Source organism: Nerophis lumbriciformis, linkage group LG20 (assembly GCF_033978685.3).
Source record: "Nerophis lumbriciformis linkage group LG20, RoL_Nlum_v2.1, whole genome shotgun sequence".
NCBI lineage: Eukaryota > Metazoa > Chordata > Actinopteri > Syngnathiformes > Syngnathidae > Nerophis > Nerophis lumbriciformis.
This window is the reverse complement of record NC_084567.2, coordinates 24,060,176-24,086,133: the sequence shown is the minus strand read 5'-3', so window position 1 is coordinate 24,086,133 and position 25,958 is coordinate 24,060,176. Positions and strand designations below refer to the sequence as shown.

The 25,958-nt window shown below is 38.0% G+C and overlaps 1 protein-coding gene across 3 annotated transcripts in view; it reads left to right on the top strand.

Annotated features, from left to right (window-relative positions):
- Positions 1-6,092: 6,092 nt before the first annotated feature.
- The window catches only part of ndor1 (NADPH dependent diflavin oxidoreductase 1), a 44,790-nt gene continuing 24,924 nt past the window's right edge, over positions 6,093-25,958 (top strand). The window contains exons 1-9 of one of the 3 annotated variants that reach the window (XM_061980613.1): positions 6,093-6,222; positions 6,602-6,658; positions 8,147-8,221; positions 9,300-9,439; positions 9,535-9,612; positions 17,057-17,154; positions 17,228-17,326; positions 24,565-24,666; positions 24,772-24,975. In XM_061980613.1, the coding sequence (XP_061836597.1) occupies positions 8,197-8,221; positions 9,300-9,439; positions 9,535-9,612; positions 17,057-17,154; positions 17,228-17,326; positions 24,565-24,666; positions 24,772-24,975 (746 nt within the window). In that variant the 5' untranslated portion in view covers positions 6,093-6,222; positions 6,602-6,658; positions 8,147-8,196. The remainder of the gene's footprint in view (positions 6,223-6,601; positions 6,659-8,146; positions 8,222-9,299; positions 9,440-9,534; positions 9,613-17,056; positions 17,155-17,227; positions 17,327-24,564; positions 24,667-24,771; positions 24,976-25,958) is intronic. The other 2 variants (XM_061980614.1, XM_061980615.2) reach the window with 2 other exon arrangements.

Below are 25,958 nucleotides of genomic sequence, written 5' to 3'. Positions count from 1 at the left end.
ACAAACTGAAATTAATTTATACAATCAAATAGCTAATATGTATAAGTACAATACTTACAGTATTAACACTTTGTAGGGTTCAACTTAATAGCAAAGACTACTTCTTGACTAGCAAGGACAAACTGAAATTAATATATACTATCAAATAGCTAGTATGTAATATGTACAATACTTACAGTATTAACACTTTGTAGTGTTCAACAAAAGACAAAACTGGCACATTCAACTTAATAGCAAATACTAGCAAAGACAAACTGAAATTAATGTATACAATCAAATAGCTAGTATGTAATAAGTACAATACTTACAGTATTAACACTTTGTAGGGTTCAACAAAAGACACAACTGGCACATTCAACTTAATAGCAAAAACTAGCAAGGACAAACAAATTAATTTATACAATCAAATAGCTAGTATGTAATAACTACAAGGCTCACAGTATTAACAATTTGGAGGGTTCAACAAAAGACCAAACTGGCACATTCAACTTAATAGCAAAGACTACTTCTTGACCATCTAGGACTAACTGAAATTAATTTATACAATCAAATAGCTAGTATGTAATAAGTGCAATACTTACAGTATTAACACTTTGTAGGGTTCAACAAAAGACAAAACTAGCACATTCAACTGAATAGCAAATACTACTTCTTGACTAGCAAGGACAAACTGAAATGAATTTATACAACCAAATAGCTAGTATGTAATAAGTACAATACTTACAGTATTAACACTTTGTAGGGTTCAACAAAAGACAAAACCGGCACATTCAACTTAATAGCAAAAACTAGCAAGGACAAACTGAAATTAATGTATACAATCAAATAGCTAGTATGTCATAAGTACAATACTTACAGTATTAACACTTTGTAGGGTTCAACAAAATACAAAACTGGCACATTCAACTTAATAGCAAATACTACTTCTTGACTAGCAAGGACAAACTGAAATGAATTTATACAACCAAATAGCTAGTATGTAATAAGTACAATACTTACAGTATTAACACTTTGTAGGGTTCAACAAAAGACAAAACTGGCACATTAAACTTAATAGCAAAAACTAGCAAGGACAAACTGAAATTAATTTACACAATCAATTAGCTAATATGTAATAACTACAAGACTCACCGTATTAACACTTTGTAGGGTTCAACAAAAGACAAAACTGACACATTCAACTTAATGGCAAAGACTACTTCTTGACTAGCAAGGACAAACTGAAATTAATTTATACAATCAAATAGCTAGTATGTATAAGTACAATACTTACAGTATTAACACTTTGTAGGGTTCAATCTAATAGCAAAGACTACTTCTTGACCAGCAAGGACAAACTGAAATTAATATATACTATCAAATCGCTAGTATGTAATATGTACAATACTTACAGTATTAACACTTTGTAGGGTTCAACAAAAGACAAAACTGGCACATTAAACTTAATAGCAAATACTAGCAAAGACACTCTGAAATTAATGTATACAATCAAATAGCTAGTATGTAATAACTACAAGGCTCACAGTATTAACACTTTGTAGGGTTCAACAAAAGACAAAACTGACACATTCAACTTAATAGCAAAGACTACTTCTTGACTAGCAAGGACAAACTCAATTTATACAATCAAATAGCTAGTATGTAATAAGTACAATACTTACAGTATTAACACTTTGTAGGGTTCAACTTAATAGCAAAGACTACTTCTTGACTAGTAAGAACTAACTTAAATTAATTTATACTTGCAAATGAGACTCAAGCATGTATGAACAAAAATATAGAACAACTTCACAGTTACCATTATCGACTGGTAAATGTTTTAAAAAAAACAGTTTAACATTTATTTGTATATGAACATGCACAAAAATACCAACAATTGCTGGGTTTTTTCTTCTTCGTAGCTTATTTTGCACAATGGTCAACCATTTTGAGTGTAGCATTAAAACAAGTGAGTGAGAAAATGTTTCTTCTTGTTCATTCAACCTAAGTTGTTGTGGTTGCACGTTACTCAAGTTAGATGTGAATGCATTGGCTATTAATTGTTTACTTGCTTTTTGTATCCATAATTCTTTTATATCTAATCCCCTTACAAGAAATAACAAGAATATATGAAACTTCACATGCAGTGTCCAGTATCCACTATTTAGAATATCACAGTCACACTAGTTGATTTTTTTTGTTTTTTACTGAATGGATTTGGACTCACTAAATCATTTCAGATCATTCTAAAATAATAATTTATTCGTTGAATTGTATCGGCAACCACACATTCTAAATCGAGCCGTTAAAATTATTCGTTACATCCCTATAATTTAGCCACAGGTCACTATAAATTACAAAATACAGCTGCTACTTGATGAATTTTAAAATAATGTAGGGCTCCATTACGCTGAAGCGTCCGCACTAGACATGTCCTTTCCAATGTTTGGTACCATTGATTTTCAACCAATCCACACACAATATGCCGACTGGTGTGGCTCAGAGACTAGCAGTGACATTGAGGCAGGGTTTTAGCTTCTGGTGCAAGTTTGTTTTTTTAAATTCAAATCACACATCACTGCAAACAACATATTCATTATTCACAAAGTGCACTTGGATTACCAGTGAAGTTGGCACAATGATTTGCAAATCCTTTTCAACCTATATTCAATTGAATAGACTGCAAAGACAAGATATTTAACGTTCGAACTGGAAAACTTTGTAATTTTTAGCAAATTTTAGCTCGTTTGAAATTTGATGCCTGTTTCATGTTTCAAAAAAGCTGGCACAAGTGGCAAAAAAGACTGAGTAAGTTGAGGAATGCTCATCAAACGCATACTTGGAGCATCCCACAGGTGAACAGGCTAATTGGGAACAGGTGGGTGCCATGATTGGGTATAAAAGCATCTTCCATGAAATGCTCAGTCATTCACAAACAAGGATGGGGCGAGGGTCACCACTTTGTGAACAAATGCGTGAGAAAATTGTCGAACAGTTTAAGAACAACATTTATTAACGAGCTATTGTAAGGAGTTTAGGGATTTCACCATTTATCATCAAAAGGTTCAGAGAATATGGAGAAATCACTGCACGTAAGCGATGATATTACGGACTTTGGATCCCTCAGGCACCAGTGTGTAAAGGATATCACCACATGGGCTCAGGAACACATCAGAAAACCACTGTCAGTAACTACAGTTTGTCACTACATCTGTAAGTGCAAGTTAAAACTCTACTATGCAAAGCGAAAGCCATTTATCAACAACACCCAGAAACGCTGTCGGCTTCGCTGGGCCTGAGCTCATCTAAGATGGACTGATGCAAATTGTAAAAGTGTTCTGTGGTCTGATGAGTCCACATTTCAAATTGTTTTTGGAAACTGTGTACGTCGTGTCCTCCGGACCAAAGAGCAAAAGAACCATCCGGATTCAAAAGCCAGCGTCTGTGATGGTATGGGGGTGTATTAAAGCCCAAGGCATGGGTAACTTACACATCTGTGAAGTCGTCATTAATGCTGAAAGGTACATACAGGGTTTGGAGCAACATATGTTGCCATCCAAGCAATGTTATCATGGACGCCCCTGCTTATTTCCACGTGTTACAACAGCGTGGCTTCATAGTTAAAGAGTGCGTGTACTAGAATGGCCTGCCTGTAGTCCAGACCTGTCTCCCATTGAAAATGTGTGGCGCAATATGAAGCCTAAAATACCACAACCTGATGTACAACTTAAGCTGTACATCAAGCAAGAATGGGAAATTATTCCACCTGAAAAGCTATAAAAATTGGTCTCCTCAGTTCCCAAACGTTACTGAGTGTTGTTAAAAGGAAAGGCCATGTAACACAGTGGTAAATATGCCCCTGTGCCAACTTTTTTGCAATGTGTTGCTGCCATTAAATTCTAAGTTAATGATTATTTGCAAAAAAAAAAAAAGAAGAAGTTTCTCAGTTCGAACATTAAATATCAATCAATCAATCAATCAAAGTTTATTTATATAGCCCTAAATCACAAGTATCTCAGAGGGCTGCACAAGCCACAACGACATCCTCGGCTCAGATACCACATCCACATCAGGGCAAGAAAAAACTCAACCCAATGGGATACAATGAGAAACCTTGGAGGGGATTGCAGATGTGGAGACCCCCTACCTGGGCGATCGGTGCAATGGACGTTGAGTGGATCTAGTTAATAGTGTGAGAGTCCAGTCCATAGTAGGGCCAGCAGGAGATCATCTTGAGTGGAGACAAGTCAGCAGCGGGGGGCGAGGGGATTTGGGGCTGGGTTCGTCAGATGAATGTTCTGCTTCGGGTGAGCTGGACAAAGTCTGGTACGGTGGTGGTGGCTGTTTGGTAAAAGAAAAGATCAGATTATTTTTTTGTGCATGGAAATAACATTCACAGTCTGTATCTAATGGGGGCTTTATTGAGAGTGTAAAAAGTAGTACAATCAAAGTTTAATTAAATACATTTCAACCATGTTATCGCCTTACACTACATAAATGTTTGAATACAAATAGTACAAATGGTTGTTTTACTTGGATTCCATAGTTGGAGTCAGTGTCCTCCATGTGTTTAACCCTTGTGTAATGTTCATATTGTTGTTACTCAGCCAGCGTTTGTTGGTCTGATAGACCCGTTGCATTTTGTGGCTTTTAATGCCTCACAATCAAACACTTTTATGTTAAAATACTGAACAGATGTTTACCTTATCCCAATAAACATCTGATACCTTATCCCAATAAACATCTGTTCAGTATTTCAACAAATAAGTGTTTGATTGTGAGGCAGTAAAAGCCACAAAATGCAACGGGTCCATCAGACCCACAAACGCTGGCTGAGTAACAACAATATGAACGTTGCACGGAAAATTTCTCTGCCAGTTTCTGCATCCCACAGGGATTCTTCTTTTGTGTTTCTGCACCTGCGGTTCCCAGACAAGGTTGCAACATTGTTTGTCAACACTGTCTGCTCTCATTTTCTCGCACATTTGACCCTCTGATGTTCTGTGTACCTACACTCTAACCTCCTCCTGTCTAGGCATGCTGTGTGTGTGTGTGTGTGTGTGTGTGTGTGTGTGTGTGTGTGTGTGTGTGTGTGTGTGTGTGTGTGTGTGAGAGTGTGTGAGTGTGTGTGTGTGTGTGTGTGTGTGTGGTACACAGAACATCAATTTACACACTTCTATTAGCCCCGGGTCCAGTGGACCCGGACATCTTATATGTAATAGAAATGTGTAGGGGGGGTGTATGGTGTGTGGTCATTAAATATATACTCTGATATATGTTCTTCACAGAAAATGAGCCAAAGTCAGTTAGTCTCCGCTTGAAAAATTAATTAATTGTATCATTTTTCTTTTAATAAAAAATGAAAACGGGTCCCACAGACCCGAACACCACACAAAGGGTGTCACCACACTGCTTGACACTTGCTCACATCCAGTCCTGTTTTTTTTTGGCTATTTCCCTTCATAAACTGGATTGATTGATTGATTGATTGAGACTTTTATTAGTAGATTGCACAGTACAGTACATATACCTTAAGGTATATGTAAGGATATTTGGCAATCTTGAAAGGGGCGAGGAAAAGTGGTTCATTTTTACAAACTTCTTCGCTGAGACCCTCCTCAACTTGTTTTTAGCGGGTTTGAAAGTGGTTCTTTTCAGGAAAGAAAAAGTAAGGGTTTTCATACAGGAAATGATATAATGAATAAACCGACCAATCACGTCTCTTCGCTGTTGACGCGCGCTACGTTGTTTATTGTCGCAAAGAGAACAATCCTAATTCCATTTTCGTCTACTTTTTTTAAAATTGATTGGTTAGTAGTATCGCAGTGCTTCTTGTTGCCACAAAACGAGAAGCAATTAGTAGCGTCAAAGCTCATTGGAAACGTATTGCAGTAAAAGTATGGATTTTATTTTGAAATATACTGTAGAGTAGACGTAATAGTTCGTTCTAACGTGAGTACTTAAAGTAATAACAATAAAGAAACGAATTACATCACCGACAATAAAAATAAAAATCTCACTTTATATAAAGCTTTTATGTATCGAAATAAACTGAACTACGGCAAGTGAAAACATTGAAAAATACTATTTTTCTTCTGAACTTTGAACGTACCCTCATTTCACTGGCCTATCACGACGCGACTTTTCTGCCGTAAAGTGTGACCAACATGTCCGGATAGGTGATCTCTGAGCGTCACTGTGAAGCACTTTTACACGATATTTAAGCCATTTGGGACAATAACTGTAAGTGACAATTTTGCATACTTATTGATATATTAATATTGAGAATAAATAAATATGTGAACCGTGATTCATAGTCTTGTTAGCCTGCTAGTCCTTAGCAATAGTCATGTGTTCCTTATGAGATAAGTCTTGTATGTCAATAATAGTAATACTTTTGAACTACCCAAACCATTATTGTTTATAAACGGAATATAAAATGATTAACAGTAGTATGTCTGTCTTTAGGTAGCTGGCTGAAAGTAACAGTAGGTACACTTATACAATTAAACATTGTGTAATGAACCTCCCCTTACAAATGTTAAACATTAGCTGTGACAGAACAAGATGACATACCCAATTAACATTAGTACATGTGTTAACTTTGATCATTTTCTTACAGTCTTATTGGGGTCCATGCTGGAAATGACTACAGTGCACTAGGAGTGTCCAAAGTCAGGTCTGGGAGTCTTTTTTTGGCCCGCATGTCGCTTTATTATATCGACCTGTTGCATACAGTCAAACCTGTGTTAGTGTCCATGCACCTGTCTATGGCGGTCACTTGCTGATAGCGGCCTAAAAAAATTCTCGCAGAAATAAGTACCGGTAGTGGTATATACGACCCCAAAAAGGACAAGCTGTGGAAATGGATGGATGGATATACCTTGTGTACAGTAGACTGACCATATTCTGAAATCCCAAAAAGAGGACACATATATGCGTGCCAAGGCGGGCAGCACACCAAGGCCGGGACTAGGTGAAAATCTGCCAATGATACTCGAACTTGCTTTATAAATCATATATTTATTTAAATAAAGCATTTTTTCTCCTCTGTTGTCAAGAGTGTTGGCGCTAGGAATTTTCATAATGGGGTCCCACAGTCAATTTTTGGGGTCCCACTTTTTTGTAAGCGTTTTGAATTTTTTTTTTATAAACGTATGCATTATCCTGTTATATCTCACATTCTATTTTGTGTTTTGGAAAAAGGTTGTCATAAACGTTACTTAATTCATTAAAAAAAATCAAAAAAATTGTATACATATGTAAATGTATTCAGTTATAAACATTCATTCACTCCTTCATGGATCTGAACTTTACCACTGCTGGTATTTTTTTCTATGTTTTTATTTAATAAGTTGTAGGTGTATTTCAGTATAAAAGTGTAAAAAGTGTTTTGCTTCGGTCATGAAATGATGATAATGGTGTGCCAGGGCATACCGGTACATGCATTTTATATTTAACGCTTAAATCTCTGGAGTCTACATCAACTTCAGATCTATCCCTCATTTCAAAATGTTTTAGTTTGTTTTATGTTGTTTTTTGTTTGTTTGTTTTCCGCCCTTTTTTGTCAAACAAAAGTATGTTTTTAATGGCAAACACACAAAATATGCAAAATCTTCCACCGAAAATATTTTTCAAAGTGGAATATTTGATGTGAAGTAATCGGAACCTTGGATAGGTCAATAATTCATAATAACATTGATTTTGATTCAATATTATGTTTTGACCAATGACAGTTTGAAAGAAAAAATAACAGCTTTGTTTTATTAGTCAACATTGCAACTTTTTCTAAATTGCATTTCACCTTTAAGCTTTTTTATTTCACTTTTTTTATGTTTTTGTTTATTTTAATAGTATTTTTTAGAATGTGCCGTGGGCCTTTAAAACATTAGCTGTGGGCCGCAAATGGCCTCTGGGGCACACTTTTGACACCCCTGCTATAGATAATAAAAAATTAAATCTGATAAATCTATCCATAAAGAGCAGAGCCTGGCGACGCATGCACATTTATCATAACTCTCTCGCTCTCTCTGTCTCTGCCCCTCCCTCACGAATGCTCCTGCGTGCGCACACTTTCACAATTTGTTTTGTTTTTAACCCCTTCTTAACCCTGAACGTACATTGAAAATACACGCAACCCTAACTCAAAATGATTTGATCATTTGAGGTATTTAAGAAACTCCGCCCGGACAGCCCGACAGCCCCGCAAAAGAGGACATGTCCGGGGAAAAGAGGACGTATGGTCAGTCTAGTCTACAGCGGCCACCTATTTAACGCAGGCCAGCAGCCACTCATTCTACATCCCAAAACAGTTTTTTGACTCCATATATCAGCGACTAATTTCAAAATTTGCCATACCACGGTCCGTCAAAATGTAATTTCTTTTCAGCTGACTGTTTTGTTTACAAGTAAAATGTGATCTTTATCAGATTTTCAGTATAAACCTGCACAGGAGACCCAATGTGGCCTCAATGGGGCCTCAATGTCACTTTGCATGCACAGTTTGATAAAATGAAAACGAAGGAAGTTGACCGGATGAACTTATAAATGAACTTTGGGGATTTGGGGACGGCGTGGCGCAGTTGGGAGAGTGGCCGTGCCAGCAACCTGAGGGTTCCTGGTACAATCCTCACCTTCTACCAACCCCGTCACGTCCGTTGTGTCCTTGAGCAAGACACTTCACCCTTGCTCCTGATGGGTCGTGGTTAGGGCCTTGCATGGCAGCTCCCGCCATCAGTGTGTGAATGTGTGTGTGAATGGGTGAATGAGGAAATGGTGTCAAAGCGCTTAAGGTAGAAAAGTGCTATACAAGTATAACCCATTTACCGTTTTTATTTTATCGCTATGTCACGAAAAAACATGGTGGTCACAGATCTGCATGTTATGGGTTTGTACCGTGGTTGTTGTGTAGAAAAAAAGGGCAGAGGATGGAAAAACAACTGCAGGATAAGGAAAAAGAGAACTGCAACAGTGAAACTGAAGTTGCTCGAACAAAAAATGACATAAAAGTCGCAACCAGGTTGCATTGCCATTTGAACTGCAGTCACAATTGAAAAGATCAAATTCCAAACAGAGTTGGACTACCTCCTGATGTGGTCAAAATCTGATGCGAAAATATCAGATTTGAAGCATTTTAAGCGTTTGGACTTGCAAAAAATATATACAATTTGTGTCCCTGGAGGGCAAAAAATCAGATTTGTTATCCAGTGTAAACAGAGCCCTTAAGATCATATGTACTATGTAGGGTGTTTTTCCTAAAACCACCTTAAAACATGAGTGAAGGCCATGTCGCTCCGAACCTTACCACTTGTGTCTTTTAGGCACAATGCCAATCCCTGTTTTGCTCATCCTGTACGGGAGCCAGACCGGCACGGCACAGGACACGGCGCAGAGGATTGCTCGGCAGGCGCTGAGAAGACGTCTGCAAGTGCGCGTGTTGCCTCTGGATGACTACGATGTGGTGGGTTTTGTTTCGCAATTGTCGACAAAGTGGGGATTGTGACTCATGGTACAGATGATGGCTTCGCATGTGTTGTGTGTCTTCTCATTTAACAGGCCAACCTGATCTCAGAGTCTCTGGTTGTTTTTGTCTGCTCAACCACTGGTCAAGGAGACCCTCCTGACAACATGAAGGTAAAATAAATTTTGATTGAGGACGCTATTGACACTCAGCCAAGATCCACGTACAGTTATCCATGTTTTCTTTCCCAGCTAGTTCTTCCTCCTGTAATTCCGTCAGAATAAGATTCATTGCTGCCCTTTCTGGAGAGGCTTAGTACTGCTTTTTGTCCCTATGTTTGAGGAGCCACTGAGAAACAGACTTTAAAAATAACAATAAGAATCAAAGCTGCGAGCAGCATTGAACGGGCCTTCTCCCCTCGTGCACCTTGGAGTTCATGTGAATCGGCGAGCAAGCAGGACACCGTACCAGACGCTGGTATCAATAGTTAGCAAGAAAACTGAAAGTCTGGATTAATTTCTAATCATCCTAAGTGAAGTCAAGGAAGTTAGATGTTTTAAGGCGAGGACTATGAAAGTGTTATCATAGCAAAATTATTTGCAAAACGTGTATCTCAATCTGTGCGCGTGCAATCCAATTCCTGTGAGTGTGTACTAGGGCTGCAACAACTAATCGATTAAAATCGATTATAAAAATAGTTGGCGATTAATTTAGTCATCGATTCGTTGGATCTATGCTATGCGCATGCGCACAGGCTACGTTTTTTAAATTTTATTATTTTATTTTTTTAAACTTTTATTTATAAACTGCGACATTTACAAACAGCTGAGAAACAATAATCAAAATAATAGACGTGTAATGGTACGTGTATTTGTTTCGAACCGTTTCGATACGGGGGTTTCGTTTCGGTGCGGAGGTGTGCCGAACGAGTTTCCACACGGACGTATTAAGTAGCGTACTGCACGTTGTGTAAACAATACTCAAAATGCCGGACATTTGAGGCATTTAAGAAACTACGCCCTGACAGCTCCGCAAAATAGTGATGGGATCGGCAGTTCTTTTGACTGTACTGAATCACTAGAATCAGTTCCTTAAATTGAGTCGTTCAAAAAATTAGTTCAAAGAATCCCCCCCCCCCCCCAAAAAAAAAATAGGGGGGGAGGGGGGGTGCGTAGTACAGTACAGTGCAGACATTCGCGGGAGAAGCAGCAAATAGGGTGAACGCGAGTCCCTACACAGCTCTGTGCATGCAGTACACCAGGCAGTGAGTGACTGACACAGCGCCACAGCCAGCACAGTTCAGTACGTGAACCTGAATCACTTCTGCAGCAGCAGTTCTGTGTGCAGGTCGGCGAATCATGAGTCAGTCAGTAACAGCTTCCCCAGCGGCAGATCTCGGTGTGTGTCAGTTCGCGAACGACACAAGCCCTCAGCAGCCAATGAACGACGTGCACAGTGACTGAACGAGAGCCTCGATGTGACGTCCTCCTCCGCGACACAGTCAGTTCTCTGTGTCAGTAGGTTCGCGAGTCCTGATTCTGTCGTTCACTGAGTGATTCATGTCGTTAATCCGCGGTGAACGAATCGTTCGCTCAGTCCCTCCCCCCGCCCCCATGATGACCCCATGATGGCTGCGTCGTCCGCCGACGTTGAGGGTTCAGTGAGTCACAGAATGCGCCAGTTCCACTCATACCGGCATGGTCGCAGCGGAGCTCAACTGAACTGAGAAAGGAACGAATCAGTTCATGAAGTGATTCGGTTCAGTACGTTCACTCAAAAGATTCGTTCGTTCGAACGACACAACATTACCGCAAAAGAAAACATGTCTGGTGAAAAGAGGAGTTATGGTCAGTCTATCGTAGCCCGTTAGCTGCTAGCATGCTAGCAAAAGAGGACATGTCCGGTGATAGCATGCTAGCAGCGACCGGGCTAGGTCCTGACCATACGTCCTCTTTTCACCGTACATGTTCTCTTTTGCGGGGCTGTCGGGCGGTGTTTCTTAAATGCCTCAAATGTCCGGCATTTTGAGTTAGGGTTGCGTGTATTTTCAATGTACGTTCAGGCTTAAGAAGGTTAAAAACACAACAAGTTGTGCGCAGCAGCATTCGTGAGGGAGGGGGAGAGACAGAGAGAACGAGAGAGTTGTGATAAACGCGCATGCGTCGTCAGGCTCTGCTTTTTATCGATAGATTTATCGATTTAATTTGTTATTATCTATAGCAGGGGTGTCAAACGTGTGCATTTTTGTAACATTTTCCTTGTTTTATTTGGCAAGTTGAAAGAACATGCCATGCCGCCAGTATGCTGTTTTTTTTCAATAAAATACTGGAAAGGATAGAAATGTAGTTTGTCTCTTTTATCCGATTATTAATCGATCAATCGAAGTAATAATCGACAGATTAATCGATTATCAAATTAATCGTTAGTTGCAGCCCTAGTGTGTACTAATTTGTGTGTCTACATCTATTTGAGTGTGTGTATTCAGATCCGCGTACGTGTGTTTTAAGTTGTTTGTCTGTTCCTAATCAAAAAGAACCCTTGATAGGCTGTTTACTTAAACGTGACTTTTGCGACACTTCTGCTGTGTAAGATTTGAGTGCGCACATCCAGATTCGTGAGCGTGTAATACAACTTGTGCGTGCGTGGGCGTTCAGAAGCGCATGAGTGTAATGCAATCTGCATGTGCGTATCTATGATTTGAGAGATGCAGGAACTAGTGTTGTCCCGATACCAATATTTTGGTACTTTTTGTACTTTTCGGTACTTTTTGGCACTTTTCTAAATAAAGGGGACCACAAAAAATTTCATTATTGGCTTCATTTTAACAAAAAAATCTTACGGTACATTAAGCATATGTTTCTTATTGCAAGTTTGTCCTTAAATAAAATAGTGAACTAACAAGACAACTTGTCTTTTAGTAGTAAGTAAGAAAACACAGGCTCCTAATTTAGCTGCTGACATATGCAGTAACATATTGTGTCATTTTCCATTCTATTATTTTGTCAAAATTATTAAGGACAAGTGGTAGAAAATGAATTATTAATCTACTTTTTCATTTACTGTTAATATCTGGTTATTTTAATTTTTAACATGTTCTATCTACACTTCTGTTAAAATGTATTAATCACTGTTTCTTCTGTTGTTTGATACTTTACTTTAGTTTTGGATGATACTGCACATTTGGGTATCAATCCGATACCAAGTAGTTACAGCATCAGACATTAGTCATATTCAAAGTCCTCATGTGTCCAGGGACATATTTCCTGAGTTTATAAACATAATATATATTTTTTAAAAACGAAATAATATTTTGTGATGCTAAAACATATCGATGTAATCATAGTAGTATCGCCTAGATAAGCTCCTGTACTTGGTATCATTACAGTGGATGTTAGGTGTAGATCTACCAATGGTGTTTGTTTATATTGTAGCGTCCCGGAAGAGTTGGTACTGCAGGGAATTCTGGGAATTTGTTCTGTAGTGTTTATGTTGTGTTGCGGGGCAAATATTCTCCCAAAATGTGTTTGTCATTGTTGTTTAGTGTAGTTTCACTATATAGCACATATTTATGACAGTGTTGGCGTTGTTCATACGGCCACCCTTGGTGTGACATGTATGGCTGTTGACTAAGTATGCCCTTTATTCACTTGTGTGTAGGGTGTTCAAAGTAAAGATAATGGATAGTTAATGATATGTTGAAGTCTTGTTTTGACTTTGCCGACTATAGATCATTTCTAACTGATCTAATGTTGAGACTCCGGCGTGCTGCGGTATGTAGAGAAGCATGAATAGTTATCACTCATCCTACAGGGATGATGTTTGAAATAAATGTACTATATTTGTTGCTATGGAGACAAGGATTAATGTTTTAGAAGTAGATACAACCCTACGAATAGACATTAGCCGCTAGCTAGCCATGTCTTAAAACACCTCTGAGTGCGTTTCAGTGTTATACTACACCTCTATCTTTAGTTATTAAGCCAAACTTCGTCCGTTCTCCCTTTTCTGTCTACACACTGTGTCTGCTTTTAAGTGCTCCAGTATAGTACCGAATATGATTAATTAGTATCGTGGTACTATACTAATGATGGTATACCGTACAACCCTAGCAGGAACATAGACTTAGACAAACGTTATTGATCCACAAGAGAAATGGCTGTCTTTTTTACACTTGACTTTTGCAACACGTATACGATTTAAGCGCGCACATCCAGATTTGTGAGCGTGTAATACAACTTGTGTGCGCGCACTCAGAAGTGCGTGCGTGTAATACAATCTGTGTGTGTGTATCTGAGGTGTACCTAAAAAAAGACAGACAATATAGGGTTCCTGCTCCTCGCAGATCATAGATACGCACGCGCAAATTGTATTACACGCACGCGCTTCTGAAATCTTACAACAGCAGAAATGTCACCAAAGTCATGTGTAAGTAGAAAGCCAATCGAGCGTTCTTTCTGATTAGGGACAGACATACAACTTGGAACACAAGTACTCAGGTTTAAAACACACATGCGGATCTAAAACACATGTACGTAGATCTAAAACACCTAAAACACACGTACGCAGATCTGAATACAAACACAATACTGATTGATATACAGACACACAAATTAGAATGCACACAAACAAATTGGATTACACGTACACAGATTGAAATACATGTTTGCAAATAATTTTGCTACAATAATACATCCATAGAGGAGAATCTCCGCCGCCATGATCCGCCCACCCACACGTTATAAATCATCATGCTTAACATTATCAGTCTGTTGAACAGGTCCTCGCTCCCATTGCACCACAGAGTTCACGCGAGTTGGCCGGCAGACCCGGCACGCATGACATTTCAGGAAGATAGGTGTAAGGAAGTTATGACTGTTATAGTTTTCCGCTACAACGGGGCGATAAGGGACACCGCAGTAGTCTGGCAGTGGAGTCCCACCCAACACCACAGCCCACCAAAAATTACAGATAATTTTCCACCACAATGTGGCGATATTGTCACCACACTGCAGTGATGCAGTTGCATCCCACCCATTCCCGTGATCCACCATCAAAAGTTTTAGAAAGATCGTAGCATATGGAAGGAAGTTATGATTGTTCTAACTTTTCACCACAAGGGGGCGATGGTAGTGTTGATTTTAAACGGCTAAGTATGATTGGACCCAGACCTTAAAGGGGAACTGCACTTTTTGGAGAATTTTGTCTATCGTTCAATAGCATTATGAAAGACATGACGACGGATATATATTTTTTAAAGCATTCTAACTCGGAAATAAAATGCCGCTTATAGTGGAGCCCATGGGAGGCCATCTATTCCGCAAATAAAACCCAATAACAAAACATCCAAAAATGAATTAACAATACTCCATTTACATTTTGTGACTTAATTAATATTAATGCATATTAATATTAGTGGTATTGTTATTATAAGGGCTAACGCAGATAAACTATTTATAGCGGCACCGGGATCACAAGCTTGTGTGCCAATGTTGACATCATCGACTGATCGGCTGCTTCTTTGTTTTCTTGCATGTCAAACTTTATTGTCGATCGTAAATCATGCCTTTCACCTGGATAGTAGAAGGATGAGCATGTAATCCGACAAGTTGGTACAATTTTACAGCCTATTTTGACCCGGAATGAAGAGAACGACACAAAAAGATGCCTGGTTCCACCCCCCATTACTTTGAGAGGGTTATTAGTCATTCTTCATCCGAATGGGAATATATGAACATCCTAGCAGTCGGCATCTTAATGACAGCAGACCTTGTATAGTAAGTGATATTTTATTATGTTTCTTGGCTCTAATGAAGTATGCAGTGAGTAGTAATCAGTGATGTTGTTGGGGGAAAAAAGTGAATGTTTTAATGCGTTTTTAAATTGAAGCGCCGCGTATGCTTAGAATGACTAAAATACATACATTTTAAATGTTAAAATAAATGTGCCTTTTACTACATTACATATATACTTACATCATGTGTATAAAACCCCAATAGAGGTGTTTGGATGTTTCTTTAAGGGCTTTATAGGCAGAACAGAGTGTCTCCCATAGGCACCATTGTAAGTGGACTTTTGATCGCATTTATTTATTATTTAGAATGCATAAAAAAAACAAAAAAACATCCACTACGTGTGTTACCGATGGTCATTTATTTTCTGGAACAAAATACGAACTAGGGGGCCCTCCGTTGCAACTGTCAACAACCTGTGTGTGTGCACGTCCAGTTCTTGTGCGCAATTTCATGCACTTGCATAGGGGAGGAGACTGGGAGGGACTATCCATGAGGAGCGCATCTCCGCAGAGTCGGGGGCAGGGTTTACAGTTTGATTTCAAAATTCTAGTACCCCAGCTTTAAATATGACATCAGTACGTGACAACCCCACCTGGGGAGTGACCAACAGACCTGCAATCAGGCAAGCATTTTAACACCTGAACACGCACACACGCCTCTGGCTCTCATCCCACGGCTATCGACACCGCGGCCACACCTCCTTGAGCAAAGCCGCCCACTACACCCACTTGTCTCGCAAACGGCCATTTAATGACGTGCTCAAAAATCACAGAGCTGCAACAATGCATTAAGGCTGATTGTTGCAAAGCATTGGATATTTTCTAGCATCCAAAATCAAACAATTCTTCCTTAAACCACGACCATCGTCGCTCGCCTGCGACAGGAAGCTAACAAATACTAGAGTCCGTGAACATTGCTCTGGATTTTGTGTTAATTTATGGTGCATACAAAACTAATCATTGACTAAAGCAAAGGAAGTAATATATGATAAAACGATGCGGCAGCTAAGGGACTTTTTCCGTTAATCCTCTTTTTATCACAGAGGAAAGACCCGCCTGTTGAGCAGCTGATTTTAATACTTCCGGCGTTGACGTAAGACAACCATGTGACTCGCGTCCCATACTGTATGTGACCAAAGCAAGAGCTGCTGTTAGTGCAGTGTGCAAAGGTGAAGCGGAGAGTGATGGTTTTCATAATATGTGAATTTTAAAGATAATAAACCACCAGTTTGGTTAACTATTGTAACCGGGGGTCTGGCAAGATGTAGTGCAAGCTCAGCAGGAACTAAAGAGGCACTTTTTTATCTCTTGTTCAGAAACAGCCACCGTCAAGAGATCTCTTTTTCCCACCAGTCACACACTTCACAAAAATAGCACTACTTGTCACATCCGGTCCAACTGCAGTAACAAAATAATAATCTCAGAAACATGGCTTACACATTATCAAATGTTGATTAATGTTCCTATCAATTACAGTAAAAGTGTAATTGATAGGAGCGGGATCAGTGATACTCATTGCACAGCTCGCCAAGCTTTAATATGCTGCTCGCATGCTAGTTTCTAACAACAAAGTAACTATCATGTTGTTTGTTTTTTTAATTTGAGGGCCCCAATGATTAGGTTAGCTTTGTGCCCCTAATGACTAAATATGCCCCAGCTTACGTACTGTAGACACTAACTCCTGTTGTGAGTTAGTGCTATATTTATGCACTAACTTCCCCAGCCTAGTAATTGATGAATGGTAACATGGAAATCAAGTGGTATTACAGTTCAAACAAAAAGACCATGCTGAAGTCACTTCTCTGTGCTTTTGTTTTTCTCCAAAGAATTTCTGGAGGTTTCTCTTTAAAAAAACGTTACCGGTTGGGTCTCTGTGTCGGCTAGACTGTGCCATACTGGGCCTAGGAGACTCTTCTTACCCAAAGTAAGTATGCGTTGCTGTCTCTACAATGCACTTACACACTCTCCTCTTCATCAAGTATCTCCTGTATTTGGAGGTTCAATTTTGTGGCCAAGAAGCTCCACAAGCGTCTCGTGCAGCTTGGCGCCACTTTGTTGCTGCCTGTCGGCCTCGCTGACGATCAGCATGACCTGGGGTAAGTGATAGTAGGTGCATTATGGATGTTTGGGATTGAATAATTAGGTGTACACACCAGGCAATCCCTTAACGACCAGACCATGTAATAGGGTGTTAGAGTTTTAAACAGATTTATATCATTTTAAATTAAAAATAATTGGGAAAAATAGGATTATACTAAAAATGCATAATAAGAAAAAAATAATAAAATGAATCGTGAATTCTTTAATGCACCACCATATAGCATGACACACACATGCACTAATACTGTAGGTCTGATCTGTGAGTGTTTAAACTTTTTCCATGGAGAGTCCCATCCTGAAAAATCAAAAGGATACAGGGATTTTGACAATTTTAATTTTGTGAAATACGGTAGTCTAAAAAACCAATATGACAAGAAAGTGTTTTTTTTTCTTCAATTGAAAGTACACAAAACCTTATGAGGGGCCGTTAGGGACATTATTCAGAATTACCTCTTACATACACTACTGAAATGCTCTCACATAAACAACTGAAATGTTTTTCTTTTATACACACTACTGAAACACTCTTATAAACACTACTGAAATGCTCTTACATACACTACTGAAATGCTCTCACATAAACAACTGAAATGTTTTTCTTTTATACACACTACTGAAACACTCTTATAAACACTACTGAAATGCTCTTACATACACTACTGAAATGCTCTTCTAAATACTACTGAAACACTCTTATAAACACTACTGAAATGCTCTTACATACACTACTGAAATGCTCTTCTAAATACTACTGAAACACTCTTATAAACACTACTGAAACACTCTTACATACACTACTGAAATGCTCTTACATACACTACTGAAATGCTCTTCTAAATACTACTGAAACACTCTTATAAACACTACTGAAACACTCTTACATACACTACTGAAACACTCTTATAAACACTACTGAAATGCTCTTACATACACTACTGAAACACTCTTATAAACACTACTGAAATGCTCTTACATACACTACTGAAACACTCTTATAAACACTACTGAAACACTCTTATAAACACTACTGAAACACTCTTATAAACACTACTGAAACACTCTTATAAACACTACTGAAACATTCTTACATACAGTACTGAAACACTCTTATAAACACTACTGAAACATTCTTACATACACTACTGAAACACTCTTATAAACACTACTGAAATGCTCTTACATACACTACTGAAACACTCTTATAAACACTACTGAAACATTCTTACATACACTACTGAAACACTCTTATAAACACTACTGAAATGCTCTTACATACACTACTGAAACACTCTTATAAACACTACTGAAACATTCTTACATACACTACTGAAACACTCTTATAAACACTACTGAAATGTTTTTGTCTCACGCACACACACACACGCACACACACCTGGAATTATTTTTCACTAGTATGTATAAACGGATTTCACCTGTGTGTGTGTGTGCTTTTTACACGTCCGTGTGAGAGACAACAATTTCAGTAGTATGTGTGCAAAGATTTCAGTTATGTGTATGAGCGCATCTTACCAGTGTGTATGCAAGCATTTTACCAGTGTGTGTAAGAGCATTTTACCAGTGTGTATGCGAGCATTTTACCAGTGTGTGTAAGAGCATCTTACCAGTGTGTGTAAGAGCATCTTACTAGTGTGTGTGAGCGATGTTGCATTCCGGTTCCGGTCACCAATAATCCCCGCCCTTTTTCAGACAAGTTTTTTTTTTTTTTTTTTAAAGCCAAGTTGTTGACAAAATGTCTGCCGACAAGTAGCTTAACAGAGGCGGGAGCTCCACTTCATAATTTGAGGGCTTCAGCGGAGAATATAAGAACACTTTCAATGCAACAAGGGTCGGGCTGCCGCCGTGGGTCGCCCCTGCAGGACGCGGCACCTGAGCGGCCACACAGGTGCCTTTCTCCTCCCGACAGCCAAGCAGCCTGGAGCAAATGTTACCTTGCGAGTTTGCACTGCAGCATCATCAAGTGCAACGTTTCAGTTCATGGACATCGAAGCAAGAGGAGGAAAAGGTAATTAGACATTATTTATTTCTAAATGATTGTTGAATCCCTCGAAATGTAAGGCGACATGGCATTGTAGTGCGCTACAATGGTAACATGTCGAAATGTGAGTCACGTCGTGGTACGTCAGTAGCTAATCAAATACTAATGATAATGGATTACAATTATTTAGCGTTTTTCTATCGACTTGATAAGGGGTCCCCAAACTACGGCCCGCGGGCCGGTTACGGTCCACCAAAGTCCAACATCTGGTCCGCTGAAAAAAAAAAAGTTGTATTATTATTTTCAATCTGTCTTTTCTAATCCATTTTTTGGTGTCCCCTAGCCGCTCAGGCAAATCATATTGTCTAAAAATGCATTTCCCTGTATGACTTATATTGTCTTGGCTGTTTTCATGTGATCTGATTGTTACATTCTTATTCCAGAGTCACCACACAGCTGCGTGACCATTTCAACAAGGACAGAATAAACAACCTCTGGATTCATGGAACTTCTCTGCACACAAATATATTAATTGGAATATTCAATCAATTTCACATAAACATATTAAATATCCTTTTTTTTTGCTCAGAAAAGGTTCCTTATGCCTCATTGGCGTTGTTAGGCCTGTTTTAGGGGGGCTCAAGCCCCCCTAAAATATTCTTAAGCCCCCCTAAATAATTTGGGGACAATTTTTTTTTTTTTTTTTACAAATACATGCCGACATATTCATTATAAAGTGGCCCGAATATGAGTTTAAATAAATAATTATATAACCTGTCATTATTCACTCAGTTTCCCCTCACTTCATAGCGTAAGGTAGAGAGCCCCTTTAGTGCGTCGGTATCCAATACATTCCACTTGTTCATATAGAAAATGCCCACATCACTCAAAATCCAGTCCGCATTTTCTTTGCGACCTTGCATATATATATATATATATATATATATATATATATATATATATATATATATATATATATATATATATATATATATATATATAAGAAAAACCCAGACACCATCTTTGTAGTCATTTTTCTTTTCTTCCTTTACAATGAGTGAAGCTGCACGAAACCTTGTGTCTGCAATTGTAAATAATTTAGTTTTTAAGTTTTGTGTTTCTGGTAGAGTCTATATAAAGTAATATACATTATCCTATTGTTAAAATAATGAAAAAAACATCATTAAATATATTTGTTTTATTGTATTGTATTTTCAGAGGGAGGAAAAACCAAGACATTTAATATCAAATGTAAAATTAATAAATACATAAAAAGAAAAAGAAAAACAATGGTTAAAAGCCATTGTCCCGGGGAGCATTTCATTTCGTCACGTGCATTTTTTTTACCGTCCCCGGGACTACGTTAATCTCAAGCCCTGGAAGTTACATTTTATTGTTTGCATTATTTGTTTCAGCATTGCACTTTGAAGATGATCCCTCAACTCTTTGACAGCTTTGGCTCTTTTTCAGATCAGCAGACGGACTCTAAGTCTTTCTTATTTACAGTATATATAAACCTTTCTCATTTCTATTCAGACTTCCATATATATTCAATTTCCTTAACGGCTTGCCATAATATATATATATATATATATATATATATATATATATATATATATATAGATACACTGAAACACAATGAAAGTGGTGGCATTAGCCTTTATGTTATTAATTCACAACATAGAGGCTAATGCCACCACTTTAGCTCACAATACAATAATTGTTTGTTCCCAAATATTTTGAAGTTGCACAGATTACATTTTGGGCACATATGTGACTAAAATGGTTGTAAATTAAAGCCCTGGAAATATTACTTAGTTACTTGAATTAAAATAATATCTGGATCGGGATAATTTGGCTTAAATATAATATATATATATATATATATATATATATATATATATATATATATATATATATATATATTATATTACATATGTGCCCAAAATGTAATCTGTGCAACTTCAAAATATTTGGGAACAAACAATTATTGTATTGTGAGCTAAAGTGGTGGCATTAGCCTCTATGTTGTGAATTAATAACATAAAGGCTAATGCCACCACTTTCATTGTGTTTCAGTGTATCTTGAAGGATCATGCAAGTAATTGTTTCTTGTTGATGCTGTAAACAAAATATCACTGTGCAAAGCCATGTTTGTTGTTGTACTGAACACAGATTGAAAATAAACCGACTGAAATAATAACAATAACAATGAATTATTTATAAGTCTTTGTTAGCCGTTTGTGAAGTGTTTTGCTCGTGCGCTACGTTCGCTCGCATCCTGTGCATCTCCTGGGGGCTAAGCCCCCCCTGTCCTTAAAAGCTAGTGACGCCCCTGTTTTGCCTAATTATTTATATACTTTTCAATGCTTCTTGTAGTCAGACAATATATATTGTTTGTCTAAAATTATAGTTTAAGTTAATGTGTTAATATTTACACCTAGCCTAAATACAATAATCATAAGACAAAAAAATTGTGTAGCACAAACATTTGGGACAAGTTTGGGGAGATTTTGACAAAGTGTGTGTGATGGTGGGGGCTGGATGACATTACTCGTCAGAACATAAAATAACTTAAAAACCTCAACGGTAGAAACATAAATGTTTACAGCACAAACATATTGCAGTGTTATTTTGATATTTGCAATAATAAAGTGGGCAACTTCATATATGTCTGTATAACAGGTTCCTTTATTTATTTTTTACAAAATGTTAATTTGCAGAATACACTGCACAAGAGAAGAAAGCATTTTAACAAACCTTATATATCACATATTGTTCACTGAATAAAGTGCAGAATTGAAGTGAAAATGTCTATTCCATAGTTGCCATCATTTTCAAGTGGGTTCACTTGTTGAAAAATGTTCATTGTTGTCTCATTAATGTTTACATCTATGTCTGGAATTACACACCGACAAGTATTGAAAGCATATGAATAATAAGACATAAGGAACCTTTCTGAGCCAAAAAAGGTTGTTTTCAACACACTGTTGAAAATAATAATCACAATGTTTCTATGTGAAATTGATTGAATATTCCAATTAATATATTTGTGTGCAGAGAAGTTCCATGAATCCAGAGGTTGTTTATTCTGTCCTTGTTGAAATGGTCACGCAGCTGTGTGGTGACTCTGGAATAAGAATGTAACAATCAGATCACATGAAAACAGCCAAGACAATATAAGTCATACAGGGAAATGCATTTTTAGACAATATGATTTGCCTGAGCGGCTAGGGGACACCAAAATATGGATTAGAAAAGACAGATTGAAAATAATAATACAACTTTTTTTTCTTCCAGCGGACCAGATGTTGGACTTTGGTGGACCGTAACGGGCCCGCGGGCCGTAGTTTGGGGACCCCTTATCAAGTCGATAGAAAAACGCTAAATAATTGTAATCCATTATCATTAGTATTTGATTAGCTACTGACGTACCACGACGTGACTCACATTTCGACATGTTACCATTGTAGCGCACTACAATGCCATGTCGCCTTACATTTCGAGGGATTCAACAATCATTTAGAAATAAATAATGTCTAATTACCTTTTCCTCCTCTTGCTTTGATGTCCATGAACTGAAACGTTGCACTTGATGATGCTGCAGTGTAAACTCGCAAGGTAACATTTGCTCCAGGCTGCTTGGCTGTCGGGAGGAGAAAGGCACCTGTGTGGCCGCTCAGGTGCCGCGTCCTGCAGGGGCGACCCACGGCGGCAGCCTGACCCTTGTTGCATTGAAAGTGTTCTTATATTCTCCGCTGAAGCCCTCAAATTATGAAGTGGAGCTCCCGCCTCTGTTAAGCTACTTGTCGGCAGACATTTTGTCAACAACTTGGCTTTAAAAAAAAAAAAAAAAAAAAAAAAAAAACTTGTCTGAAAAAGGGCGGGGATTATTGGTGACCGGAACCGGAATGCAACATCGCTCACACACACTAGTAAGATGCTCTTACACACACTGGTAAAATGCTCTTACACACACTGGTAAGATGCTCTTACACACACTGGTAAAATGCTTGCATACACACTGGTAAGAAGCGCTCATACACATAACTGAAATCTTTGCACACATACTACTGAAATTGTTGTCTCTCACACGCACGTGTAAAAAGCACACACACACACAGGTGAAATCCGTTTATACATACTAGTGAAAAATAATTCCAGGTGTGTGTGCGTGTGTGTGTGTGCGTGAGACAAAAACATTTCAATAGTGTTTATAGGAGTGTTTCAGTAGTGTATGTAAGAATGTTTCAGTAGTGTTTATAAGAGTGTTTCAGTAGTGTATGTAAGAGTGTTTCAGTAGTGTTTATAAGAGTGTTTCAGTAGTGTATGTAAGAATGTTTCGGTAGTGTTTATAAGAGTGTTTCAGTAGTGTATGTAAGAATGTTTCAGTAGTGTTTATAAGAGTGTTTCAGTAGTATATGTAAGAGCATTTCAGTAGTGTTTATAACAGTGTTTCAGTAGTGTATGTAAGAGCATTTCAGTAGTGTTTATAAGAGTGTTTCAGTAGTGTATGTAAGAGCATTTCAGTAGTGTTTATAAGAGTGTTTCAGTAGTGTATGTAAGAGTGTTTCAGTAGTGTTTATAAGAGTGTTTCAGTAGTATTTATAAGAGCATTTCAGTAGTGTATGTAAGAGCATTTCAGTAGTGTTTATAAGAGTGTTTCAGTAGTGTGTATAAAAGAAAAACATTTCAGTTGTTTATGTGAGAGCATTTCAGTAGTGTATGTAAGAGCATTTCAGTAGTGTTTATAAGAGTGTTTCAGTAGTGTGTATAAAAGAAAAAGATTTCAGTTGTTTGTGTGAGAGCATTTCAGTAGTGTATGTAAGAGGTAATTCTGAATAATGTCCCTAACGGCCCCTCATAAAACCTTCCAATAATGTACCAAATCTTCTGAAAAATTGAATTTGAGGTTGTCATGAGCTGTATGCCATAATCTTCAAAATCATATCAAAATAAGTTTTAAGATATCTTGAGTTGCATGTTATGAGTTTATATATTAATTTCACCTGTAACTCTAATCTCCGGTATAAACGAACGAGCCTTTGCATGATATTCAATTTTGTTTAGTTTCACCTGTATGTTGCATTACCATTTTTGACATGAATTGGCAGTATTTTACAAAAAAAGATCACTCATGTATTTTATTTTAGACACAAATGGCTCTGTGTTATAATAGAATATGGAATATTGTTTAGTTTTATGCCAGTTGTAATAATAATTGTTTTTGTAAATCAGGCCTGATGCTATAGTTGATGTGTGGCTTACATCATTTTGGCAAAACATGGCTGCCTTGTACCCAAGACTTACAGATGTGGTCCCGTTGAGGGAAGATGAGCCGTGAGTATACTCTCAATTTAACACATAATAGCAAATTGTCTATATTGATGTTGACTCTTTTGCATGTTGAATTGTTGAATTCACCTTGGGCCAATTTCTCACCAGACTTCCTCCGTCGTACACTTTCCATTTCCTGGATGGTGTAAAAGAGAAGACCGTTGATTGTCAGAAAATTCAGACACAACAAGCTGCTCCTTCCCAGTCTCATCCCTTCTATGCCAAACTTCTGTCCAACGTGAGGGTAACTGACCAACAGCACTTTCAAGACGTCAGGCACATTGACTTTGACATCAGTGGCTCCAACATACAGTACGTCTTCTTCAAGCTTTTCCATTATTGATATCGGCCCAATATTAACAAAAAAACAGGTATCGGATTATATTGGTTTGCATCTAAAATCTCTGATACAATCGCTCTTATACAAGCAGTCCTGCAGCGTGTTTACTTGCGCAAAGATGGACAGCCAGTTAAAATTTAAATGTGCTCTAATAAGCACACAAGGTTGGTATTTTAGTCAAGTCTACAGGCTACTAGGAGCTACCAGCTACAGCTAAGCACATAATAGCACACAAGTACTGTAATACGTGTCCTTAATTGAACAATATTGCAGTCTCAAACACCACATTTGTCAATCTAAACAAGTATCAAATAGTTATAGGTTCATATTATTTACAGATACAAGTCTGTTGTAGTTTCAGTTTAGATGCGAGCCCATAAATTAAAGTGCTCTGTTACTGGTTTTATTACCAGCTCAGCTCACTTAACTGACTTCAAGACAAAGACAATGTACCCACTTAAACGCGGGCCCACGAAGCACAGTGCCCCTATTGGGTCCGAGGGCAAGATACATATACAAAAGGATTTACCAAAACTATATTTAATTGCCGAGTCAGGAACTAAATTTTATGACAACGGTGGATACAATGAAGCAGTAAGTCCAATAACAGTCGATGTATGACAATTTGTAATGATATGTTAGCATGTAGAATCCTCCGAACTTTGATATTTGCAAGTAAAGCGTAACCGCCACACTCAGCAGGAGGGGGCGGGGCATTCCGAGGAATTCATTTGCATCTAAAAAACAGCCTCCTAAAGCCTCTGTTTTGAGAGACAGTCAGAAGCTTGAAACTGGGTCTGTAAAGCAAAATGTATGTAAAATTTTGACCAAAGCAACACCATTTAATGTCATGTAGGCCACAAGGAAATGTTTGAAAATTCATAATATGACCCCTTTGATTAAAGACAGCTTAAGTCCATTCCAGACTGTTAATGATAATCAATCAATCAATCAA